The following is an 11,587-nucleotide window of genomic DNA, read 5'->3' as shown; positions in this document are numbered from 1 at the left end:
TCCAAACTATAATCCATAGGTCACTAAAAGTGTGATTCTAAAACATCAGGTTCAGTATACGCAAAAGACAGGTATCAGAATGCTCTAAGTGAAAGACCTGACATTCTTAACGCCAAGCAATCGCTGAGTAAAAGTACATTGTGGCCTCACTGTATTCAATGTCTCTAAAGTTTGTGATGTAAAAAAAAAAAAAAAAAAGACAGTTTTGGTTTTGTTTTGTTTTTAATACATTAAAAAGCAACATAGTACAAATGTAGTGGCATTAAAAAGGATCCAAATTTTTAAAGGAATTTTTATAAACAATTCTGTAATAAAAGGGCAACTACATTTTGATACATAAAAGTTCTGTCAAACAAGATTTAAAAAATTTAAAATCAGCAAAGTGTTTAAACTCTTTCCAATGTTCAAGAAAGAAAAAAAAAAAAAAAGCAAACTGTACAATCTCCATAACACGATGTGTCCTTGTATGCACATCCTGGATACTCTGAAAATGTTAAAATTTTTAAAGTTTGAAATACGAGGCAGCACTTCAACTCTTCATGGATGTTTCCTCCAGTAAGTATACTTTCAAACACTACCATTTTATCTGACTATGCATTGACATGTTTTTCTTCCTGAAAAAATGGATCTATATTAACACTGTTACCTTCTAATGTAAAAATATATGAGATATTCAACTTCCTGAGTGACTTCAGTCATACATCAAACGTGATTTATTGAATAAATTCCAAACTTTAGAATGACAGAGCATGTATAGATTTATACTTATGTGTTCAAACAGGGTAAAACTAAAAGAGCACATCACCGAATTTATAGTTAATTTCTCTAAGTTACGCAATATGATTTATCCCCAAAGTTAACCATTAAGTTTCATTAAATAAAATGTTAATGAGTCACTGAAATGTTGTGTTTTCTAGTTTATTACCAAAATACGGATAGCCATTTCAGACTATCAATTTGCATATTTTCTATCATACACACCAAAATCTGATTCACTAACAAGAAATTTCTTGCTATACAAAAAGATAACAGATAATTAAAATATTTGCTTTATAATTCAAACAATCTATATAATCCACCCTTCCTAAACTGTCTAAAGAGATGTGGCACTTTCCTTTGCTTAAAACCCTGAGGTGAAAGGTTATTAATGTAATAAAAGTAGAACCACAATCTTCCTTTCTGTATGAAATTGTAGCTATCAGCTTTAAAAAAATTTATAAAGAAAGGTGGCAACTTGTAAAGCTGCTCTGTACAGTTTCTAAACAAAATATTTCCAGACCAACTTAGTCAAAAGTGCCTAAAATGACCCTATAAAACATCGTCCTTTTAACACCTGTTAGTGCCGAGACGAACGCCATTTTCCATCTCTACTACTGTCTCTCCTGTTATCATAGTCATGGCTCCAGCCATCATGGTTCCTGTCTTCATAGAAGAAATCATCGCGGCTGCCTCTGTAGTGGCGGTCAGACCCGTGATCAGAGTGCCGCTGTTCACGGCTGTAATGTCTGTCTGCCAGGTAGGGGTGAGAATTCTGCCTGCCTTTACGCTGCGACGACGGGGTATCCTGGCGCCACTGGGAGCTTGACGACTGGATAAAAGCATGATTATGGGACTGAACTGATGGTGAGAATCCTGACTGATCCACATGTGGAGAACCAAATTTCCCACCATATGACATCTGTCTCAAAACACTGTTCATCTGAGGGAAGACAAAAAGAAGGAAATGTTAACTGCAAATATTTCAAGGCATCAAAGCCAATACTCACATGTGGTCCAGTTAACCAAACAGATAAGAATAAGCAAAATCACTCTTGTCTGGAGGAATCCTAAATTAAACAGAACAGAACAATACAACAGTGTAATTCATCCCAATGTAGGAATACAAGGTATTGGTGCATAAATACTACACCTAGCCCCACCAAAAATACTTTAGAAGGGCAGAAGTCATACAAAATGATTATAATGCTAATCACTGGGTAATAAACATATAAAGGAATAGGCATTTAATGAAGATGAAGATGACACATTATCTGAATATTAAAAGGAATATTTTAAGGAAAATGATCTGAATATTTATAGAAAGAATATTTTACGGAAATTATTTCAAAGGGAATATAGAACCAGGAAAGGAAACTGCACAAATAAAATTTATAGGGAAACACAGAATGGCTGAAAGAAAGCAAGTACTTCAGGCTGAGACAGGTTATAACCTTAAAGCAGTCACCAACACAAGGACAGCTTAGAAGGGTTTAATGGAATCAGATGATGGGAATGCCTAAGAGAAAGCTGACCTATCTTATAAGAAATGGGAAGTTAAAACAGAGCTATAATATTAACTTGGAAATGGTGCGCAGGGTGGACTAGTTAGGGAGGAACAGAGACATGACAACTGACTAGGCCAGTGGCTCCCAAAATCAACCTGTGGATAGTTGTTTTGCACACTTGTAAAACACAAAAGTCTGGGAACCACAAGCAAAGGTCATGATTTGGGGGAAGAAATGAATGAAAGTACTACAAACCAAACAAACAAAAATGGACAAAAAGACAAGGTGAATGAGTAAACAATGGAATAATAAAAGCTAAGATTTTCAGCCTAATTTCATGGTAATTTTTTTTTAAATGCAAAGTTTAAGAAAGGACTGGTCTAGACACTTAAGCATATTAAAATATTAAAGGGGGTGATAACAAGTCACTCAGGATAGGCAGCAAGAGCAGCAGAGACAGAATCTCCAGTATTTGCTATACATAAACCCCGATGATGGCTGAAAAAAATACAAATGTAAAATCTAATTCTATTTCTACTTATCTTCGGTTACTAGGTATATGTCAGTCTAAGGAAGACTAAAATAGGTCATCAATATACAAAGATCTAATATTTGCTAACCTTAACAAAAATCTGATAAGTTATTAATTTAGGAATTTACAAATTTATACTTCTGAGGAAAGTTAATTTTTAAAAAGTCACGTGATCTAACCTGAATATTTTAACTAAGTATGATTTTTTTTTAGAACTCAGTTGAAAAAAGTCAGCCTACCACTGCTTGTCTCTGATAATTTTCTGGAGACGAGAAAGACCTCTGGATCATCTGTGCTGATGGAGACACATTATCCACTGTCCTTTCGTATCTGCTATAAATAAAACCAACATACAATCATTCATTCAGTAAATATTTATTGAACACCAATCATGAGCAGGACACTGTTCTCAAAGGGGAGAATGAATAAGACAGAAATGGTATCTGCTCTCACGGAGTTAGAATACAGACAAAAGGACTTTTTCCCCCACAATTTTAAATCCTATAACGTATGATAGGGGTTCTATTTTAGGTTGGCTGGTCAGGGACAGCCTTTCCAGAAAAGAGACACTTGAAGTGAGCGCTGAATAACAAGATTATTTGTAGGCAAAACATTCTCAAGTAAGGGAAGAGCTAGCAGAGAAGTATGCAAGCCTCTGTACCAAATTTAGTTTTTATAAACAAAGTTTTATTGGACCATACCCACGCTCTATTATTTTTATATTATCTGTGGCTACTTTGTTGCTACAGTGGTAGAAATGGAGTGTATGGCCTGGAAGTCTAAAACATTAACCATTTGATCCTTCATTTAAAAGAAAAATCTGTCAATCCCTGAGCTAGCACAAAGGCCTAGTCTAAGAAAAATGAAAAGGATTTGCTAAACTAGATATAAAGGAGGAAAGAAACAACAAAGAAAGGATAAAATCTAGATTTCTAGCTCGAGCAATTTGGTGGGCATTTACTGAGGCAGGAAAGGATCAAGATTTAAGAGGGTTAGGAATTGGGGACGCAGGTTAATCCTTCGCCTACGGCACCAGCATCCCATATGGGCGCTGGTTCTAGTCCCAGCTGCTCCTCTTCCAATCCAGCTCTCTGCTCTGGCCTGGGATAGCAGTAGAAGATGGCCCAAATCCTTGGGCCCCTGGATCCACGAGGGAGACCTGGAAGGCACTCCTGGCTCCAGTGCAGCTTCAGCCATTGCGGCCATTTGGGGAGTGAACCAACGGAAGGAAGACCTTTCTCTCCGTCTCTCCCTCTAACTGTCTGCAACTCTACCTCTCAAATAAATACAAAAATCTTGAAAAAAAGAAAAAAAAAAGAGAGGGTAAGGTATTATAGTTCTAGAACATACATTTGATATTAATCCTCACTCCTTAAAGAGGTAACTTCTGTAAAGAAAAATGCACTTTAAATTTTTTAAAAAGTAAATAACAAGAAGAAATAAGAAAAAAGGGATTATTTTAATATTTTTTAAAATATTTCCTTGAAATCAACTGATTAACCTTAAGTTTGGATTTTTTAATTTTTAATTTTCTTAAATTAGGTTTTATATCTGTATGCTAAAGGAGAGAAAACATCATCCAGTGACATTTTAAAAGTATAAAAATGATAAACACTCTACCGTTTGACTAACACTATTTATTTGTGCATTTTCCCCCATGAAATTCAAAGGGGAGGGAGAACTTTTTCCCCCTTTTACTAAGCATACATTTGAAAATTCCAGAACAGTGGTTGGAGATGCTTTAAATTCCAACTGTACCAAAAAAATATTTAAATAGCACTCATTAATTTCAGTTGGTAAGAAAGGATATGGGGAAGGTAGCATTCTTGTATTTTTTCCATGGCTGTCACCTTACAAATCCACTTTCCCATATCTCATTTCTTAACATCCATCCAATTCTCTCAGCTCATGGCACCACAGAATCCAAACCACCAATCTCACCCCAATAGCTTCTTTGCTACACTACCACAAATAGCAATACCTTACTACCAAGAGCTTCCTAATTGGTTCTTCCATTTTCACTATGGTCCCTCCAGCCCATTCGCCCATTATCTACAGCCTCTATATATAATACTGGTAACAACTACTTCCATTTCCATTCCTCACAGTCTCGGTACACTGGCTCCTTTCAGTTCCCCATTCATCTATAATACATCTCTCTCTGTCAAAACTTTCTCAAGTCACCCTTTTACTCTCTCCCTGGAGAACTTAGTGTTGTAAACAGATAAATGCATATCTTCATCTAGATTTTAAGCTCCACTAGGCAGGATATGGTAACAGCTGGTCTCAATCATACTATATGGGTTTGAATCCCAGTCCATTGCTTATAAGCAGTTCAAATTTGGGTAAGTTAACCTCCATTCCCCATTTTCTTCACATACAAGGTACAGATAAATAATTGCTACCTCTTAGGATTGTCGAGAGGAACAAATGAGATCATATATGCAAAGAACAGTATTTGTTAACTCTTTCTTGAATGAAGCCCACAACTGATTTAATAACTCTAAGGAAGAAAAAACTGCACCTGATAAAATAACAGTCTCCCCAAAGCAAATAAAATCACTTAAGTACGTAAATACAGTAACTTTTCGGACCCTCGGTAGCTGCAGGGATGTTGAAGAACATGAGTTTTTTTCCTTAGAAACCACAGGACAAGAGAAGACATGCAGACGATCACATAACTGGTAGAGGCTTACCTGAAATTCAGTTCTATGAACTCAGTGCAGTCCACTGCTTACTAATCAGTACTTTTAAACTGCAAGTAACAACTAATTAATGGTCTTAATATTAATTTGAAGTAAAATAGAAAACAGTGAGCTGGGAATAGTAAGGGTAAGGGAAGTTTTAAGAAATCTCTGTCCTTAATGTGTTGTATTATGAAAATTAACGGTAAAACTAGTCTTCAAACAGTACTTTATACTTCGTGTGTCTGTGTGGGTGCAATCTGTTGAAATCTTAGTATATACTAAGTTGTTCTTCTGTATATAAAGATAATTAAAAATGAATCTTAATGAAGAATGGGATGGGAGAGGGAATATGAGATGGGATGCTTTGCAGGTGGAAGGGTGGTTATAGGGGGAAAAACCACTATAAATCAAAAGTTGTACTTTCAAAATTTATATTTATTAAATAAAAGTTTTCTAAAAATAAAATTTAAAAAAAATTTTTTTAAAGAAATTTTGTTTCAACTATAGCCATGTTATATATAGGGATATGTTTTTACAGGTGACCATAAACATAGATATATGTATCTATTCTAAGAGGACACAGCTATATATATATGTGTCTATTTTAAAAGGACAATGTATCCATTTATATATATAGTCTCCTTTGAAGAATACAAATGTAACAATAATCCAACATGGCAAGTAATAGAGCAGAACAGAAATCCCCACATAAAGAAGCAAGCTACTCATTCATGCATTTGAAGTCATAACTTTATGAAATTCCTGATAAATGATTTTAAGCATCAGTGAGAAATATTACCTGCTAGGAGAAGTGGAGGTAGGGCTTGAATTTCCAACATGATGCTGGGGATATGACAAACTGACATCCTGTGAGGCATGACTACTTCCTAAAATGAAATAATTTGAAAAACTCTTCTTGGGAGAACATTTAATTTCAACTTCTGTCTTCCCCACCCCAAATCACTCCAAAAAGATACACAATCCAAATGAGAGATATCTCAAATGGTTATAAACTGTTTTACAGCTTCATCAGACTGAAATATTTAAGTATACAATACCAGATACGCACAACATAGTGTTCCAAACAAGGCACTATCCAGCATATAAATAATCAATATCGCCATAATATTCTGATCCCTATCCGTTTTAAAACTGGATATACAGAAAGCTTCATCTTCACATGATCGAGAATCAAAATTTGTAAAAATAAATTGCAAAGCAGCCAGGAAAAGTATTTTCAGAAAATAATCCTCACTCCCTTTTCAAATTCAAGTCTCTTCAACAAAGTTTGTGTTTTCTCACTAATCCAAAATAAATTTTAAACTCAATATCACTGAATAGTTACCTGATCTAAATTGAATTTTGATGGGCCTTCCAAAAAGTTTGATTCCATTAAGTAGATTCATTGCATAAGGAACAGACACCTCATGTTTGAAATTTACAAATGCGAACTGCTTTGGTTTACCATCCTTATCTTTTGGAATTGTCACCTTTATTACTGGCCCAGCCTATAAACAAAAAAGTTATTAAAATTTAAACAAGACAATTTCAGGAATATACTCAAATTTTACAAACAAAAGAGACACTGCAAAGTCTAAATGCCACAGAAATGTAATCAAGAACTTCAGAAGTCGATCCATGCGGATTTCCATTTTAGTTAGTGTAAAAATCCGATTTATGACTGAGAATTCGACTAACTTATTTGAGGAACTGTAAAAGCAATCAATAAACTTAGTCTTCCCAGCACTACGTGCCTTTTTAACAAGGTGACCAACAGCCATCACTTTCTCACCATGGAAACGAACGCTTCCCAAAAGCAAGATTAATCAAACAGCACCAGTTATTGGGGGCCAGGCCTGGGGGAAAGGGGTACTTAGAATTTTTCGCACGTCTTTATACATAGACACTACTACGTATCCGAGTCTATTTTAAACGCTCAACATTATCATCAACTTAAGTGACAACAGATGGTGACAAAGAAACGGAAATGCAACTTCACAGTCGGAGGAACCGAAGACAAACGACCTTACAGGGAAGATGAGAGGGGCAGGAAAAGGAGAAGGCACCGGTCAACCAAGATCCCACACGTTAAGCCCCTAGGACCCCGGAGTCTCTCCCACGGGAATGCTTGACGGACGGTCCCTCCACTACCTGGAGTCGTCACCGTGGCCCTGAATTAACCTCGGCGACACCCAGTGCACACCTCGTTCCACTCTAAACGGCCCACCTGTCCCGCGCCCAGCAGGGGTGGAGCGGCGCCCGCCATTGGGTCGGGCCCTACCCGAGCCAGGAAATGGAAAGCAAACAGGGCGCTCACCTGGTGGAAAAGCTCGAACAAGAGCTCCTCTGTCACTTTCGTTTCGAGGTTGCCCACAAACAGAGTGCGATCCGCTTCCGCGGCCGCTGCCCCCATTTCAGCGTCGCCCCCTCCCAGCCCAGGCAGAAGGGTCCCGGCCGACGCCCCCACTGCGCAATCTCGGAAGTCCTACGACTACGGCGCGCGCTTCTTGACGTCACCGACGTACGCGCCCGTTACGCTCGCCCTGCGTGGGCGATTGCGCATGCTCGCTAGGAGGCGGCTCATTCGCCGCCTTAGGTATGGCTTCTAGAGGAGTTCGTGTGTCGGTCTGTGACGGGCTGGATTAGCCTGTCGGGTCGCGAAGGGCCTGCGAAAGACTAACTCAGCCACTGCGGGCAGTGTCTGAAGATGGCCCTGAACTGTACGTCCTTGTCCGCTGGCGACCAAAGAAACAGGGCGGCCTACCGCGCTCTCCCAGGCGACCGCAGCCCGTCGGTCTCCGCCTGGGCCATGGTGTCTGGGGACGGCTTCCTCGTTGCCAGGCCTGGGGCGGTTCGTCCGGGACCTCGGCAGGCGGTGCGACCAAACATTCGAGAGAGCCGTCGAGTGACCGCGAGCGGCCGCAGCCCGCCCAGCCTTATTATAAACGGAAGAGACCCGGATGCCCGGAGCCGAGGCCACCAAACCAGATTCTCCCCGTACCCGCCCCGCGGCGTTAAACTGGACCTCCTGAGAAGCGTGCTGCAACAGCGGCTGGTCGCGTTTGGCGCTGTCCTCGCATCCCGAATAGCAGCCTGAAGCGAATGCCTCCTCCCAGTTAGCTTGTGAACAAGGCCTCTGTAAAAGCCTGCCTCGGTGTAACCGCAGTCTTTATTTGCATCTTCATATAAAAGGACCTACGGAGGAATTCTGTCAGTATAGCCTAGCAGCAAGGAAAACTGTATCACTGGTCTATTCCGATGTGGCCAGGATGATTAGAACTGGGGAAGACTTAGAATTAGTTGGTATTCACGGAGCTGATCAAACATCCCACTGTCCACCCTTCTTCACACTTTTCCAACAAGCGATCAGAATTTTCCCCTTTTCCACAGGCCTTCCTCCCCTCCCTCGCTGATTCTCCCACTGGAAGACTTAGTTCCACCTTCCTTGCCTGTTTCCTTTACCTTTACTTGTGAGATAAGACAAGTCGCGCTGATTTATTTTTCCATCTTTTCTTCAGCATTCCCATCTCTCTTCTACCATCCGCCCCTTCACTTTTCACCTCAGGAATATCTACCAAAAAAAAAAAAAAACACACCATCTAGATTAGGTGTGTTTCCTAGATGCGAGGGGTGGGAGGAGACAGCTAGCAAGTAAATAAGTAATTGCAACCTTGGACTATTTTATACACAGGAATAAAAATAAGTCCTGGTTGCAGTGGTTTTCCATAATACTACACTATTTTGGTTCTTCCCTTACCTGGCTGATCAGACCTTATTTGCTGATGCGTGTTTTTTTCAGTTAATATGTTCCTTTTTTTTTCTGCCAAGGGTCATTTGGCTGTTCGCAAAATCATTCACAGGCCATACAAAATTATCAGTTAGTCTGTTATAGATGTATTGACTTTCAAGTCCCACCTGTGCTTGTCTTGGCAGGGCCAAACCAAATAATTTCACAGACTTTGTATGGCCAGTGGGCCAGGTGTTCCCCATCCATGGTTAAAGGGTGGCATCCAGAGAAGGTTAATTGGTTTTGTGAGTGCCAACCGTTTATGCAAGTAGGTAGACGTTTTCCCAGTGGACCATTGCTTGTTTAGACTTTCTTAAAATAATTATTTTCAGATAAAGTAAAGTCACCACACACCACACAGTAGTAAATTTTTAGGACCACATATTACAAAAAACGGGGATAAGTCAGAGTGCTTCCAAAAAAGAGGGATTAATATAGTGAGAGATGGGGGTTGGTGCTGTGGCATTGTAGGTTAAGCCTCTGCCTGCAGCTCAGGCATCCCTTATGGGCACTGGTTCAAGACCTGGCTGCTCCACTTCTGATCCAGGTTCCTGCTAATGCACCCGGCCCTTACATACACATAGGAGACTTGGAAGAAGCCTAGTTCCTGGCCTTGGCCTGGCCCAGCTTTGGCTGTGGGAGCTTGCAGCCACTTGGGGAGTGAATCAGTGGATGGAAGATTTCTCCTCTTTCCGTATTGCTGCCTTTCAAATAAATCACATCTATATATACATATACATGCACACAAATAGTAAGAAATATAGTAACCAGGGTATAGGAAGAATGAAAGAATAATGAGAATGATAATAGTTCCCATTTGTTGTGTGCTATGTGCAAGGCAGTGAATTAGAGATTTTTATTCATTGTTTATTGAGATTAATTTTGAGGATTTATTCTGTGCCTACAACTGTGTGCATTAAAAAACATAGAATGAAGTGGTAAACAAGATTGATAAGGTCTCTGTGCTCATATGCTGTTTGATTCTCATACCAGCCCAGTTCTGAAGAACTGAGTGAAATGAAGCTGACTTTACAAGGACATATATCTGGTAAATGGGAGAGCTTCGTAGCCTTTCAGCAGTTTTCTCATCTGAACTATGCAACACAAATATTAGTGGAGTGATGATTTCTTCAACTTTCCCAAAGATAGTGTGGAACTAGTACTGTTACAAATATCTATAAAAGAGTTATTTCAAATTATGCCAATGGATACTTTAAGCTGAGTGTTATAACAACCAGTAGTTGAGGAAGATGTCCCAGTTAGGAGTTTAAGATGGGTAAAATAATACTGAAAGCAAAGTAGGCTTTCCTAAAAGTTAAGAGGTGACTGGCCAGCACCGTGGCTTAACAGGCTAATCCTCCGCCTTGCAGCGCCGGCACACCGGATTCTAGTCCCAGTCGGGGCGCCAGATTCTATCCCGGTTGCCCCTCTTCCAGGCCAGCTCTCTGCTATGGCCAGGGAGTGCAGTGGAGGATGGCCCAAGTCCTTGGGGCCTGCACCCGCATGGGAGACCAGGAGAAGCACCTGGCTTCTGGCTTCGGATCAGCGCGGTGCGCTGGCCGCAGCAGCCATTGGAGGGTGAACCAACGGCAAAAAGGAAGACCTTTTTTTCTCTCTCTCACTATCTACTCTGCCTGTCAAAAAAAAAAAAAAAAGAAAAGAAAAAGTTAAGAGGTGACTAAAAGTAAAAAATAATAATAATAATAATAATCCTACCTCGAAAAGCAATAAATTAGTTTCAGAAATTTAGAATAGAGGTTGAATCCTGTCAAGGATTTTGTCAAAGGAATTACAGTGTGAAATAGGACTAGATGACTTCTTCACTTTCTTCTCATTTATGCTGATTCTGTACTTTTAAAAATATACTTGGTTTGGGGCTGGCGCTGTGGTACAGCGGGTTAACACCCTGGCCTGAAGTGCCGGCATCCCATATGGGCACGGTTCTAGTTCTGGCTGCTCCTCTTCCAATCCAGCTCTTTGCTATGGCCTGGGAAAGCAGTGGAAGATGGCCCAAGTGCTTGGGCCCCTGCACCCACATGGGAGACCTGGAAGAAGCTCCTGGCTCCTGGTTTAGGATTGGCGCAGCTCTGGCCGTCGTAGCCATCTAGGGAGTGAACCATTGGATGGAAGACCTCTCTGACTCTACCTCTCTCTGTAACTCTTTCAAATAAAGAAAATAAATCTTTAAAAAATTACACTTGGCTTAATCTGGAAATGGGAACTTAGAGGATAAGAAGGAGAAAATGAAGCATAATACATGGGGTGATCATATGAGCAAACCAGGACACTTGAGAATGAAGAGGGTACAGCAATCATG

The 11,587-nt window shown here is 40.0% G+C and overlaps 2 protein-coding genes across 3 annotated transcripts; one reads left to right on the top strand and one right to left on the bottom strand.

Moving 5' to 3' along the window:
- Positions 1–213: 213 nt before the first annotated feature.
- On the bottom strand, positions 214–7,961 carry RBM7 (RNA binding motif protein 7). 2 transcript variants are annotated; one of them, XM_062197044.1, is made up of 5 exons: positions 7,801–7,961; positions 6,829–6,991; positions 6,283–6,370; positions 3,036–3,126; positions 214–1,699 (listed from the first exon to the last, which is right to left on the bottom strand). In XM_062197044.1, exons 1-5 carry the CDS (start codon positions 7,894–7,896, stop codon positions 1,337–1,339), a joined length of 801 nt encoding a protein of 266 aa, XP_062053028.1. In that variant the 5' UTR covers positions 7,897–7,961; the 3' UTR covers positions 214–1,336. The 2 variants fall into 2 exon arrangements, with proteins under 2 accessions (XP_062053028.1, XP_062053027.1); XM_062197043.1 differs by having other exon boundaries at positions 216–1,699; positions 3,036–3,129.
- A 119-nt stretch (positions 7,962–8,080) lies between these two features.
- On the top strand, positions 8,081–9,052 carry C7H11orf71 (chromosome 7 C11orf71 homolog). Its single transcript, XM_062198370.1, has one exon. It carries the CDS (start codon positions 8,191–8,193, stop codon positions 8,578–8,580), a length of 390 nt encoding a protein of 129 aa, XP_062054354.1. The 5' UTR covers positions 8,081–8,190; the 3' UTR covers positions 8,581–9,052.
- The last annotated feature ends 2,535 nt before the right edge of the window (positions 9,053–11,587 follow it).

Source organism: Lepus europaeus, chromosome 7 (genome assembly GCF_033115175.1).
Source record: "Lepus europaeus isolate LE1 chromosome 7, mLepTim1.pri, whole genome shotgun sequence".
Classification (NCBI taxonomy): Eukaryota; Metazoa; Chordata; class Mammalia; order Lagomorpha; family Leporidae; genus Lepus; species Lepus europaeus.
The sequence above is the reverse complement of the archived record's forward strand: the minus strand, read 5'-3'. Positions and strand labels throughout refer to the sequence as shown.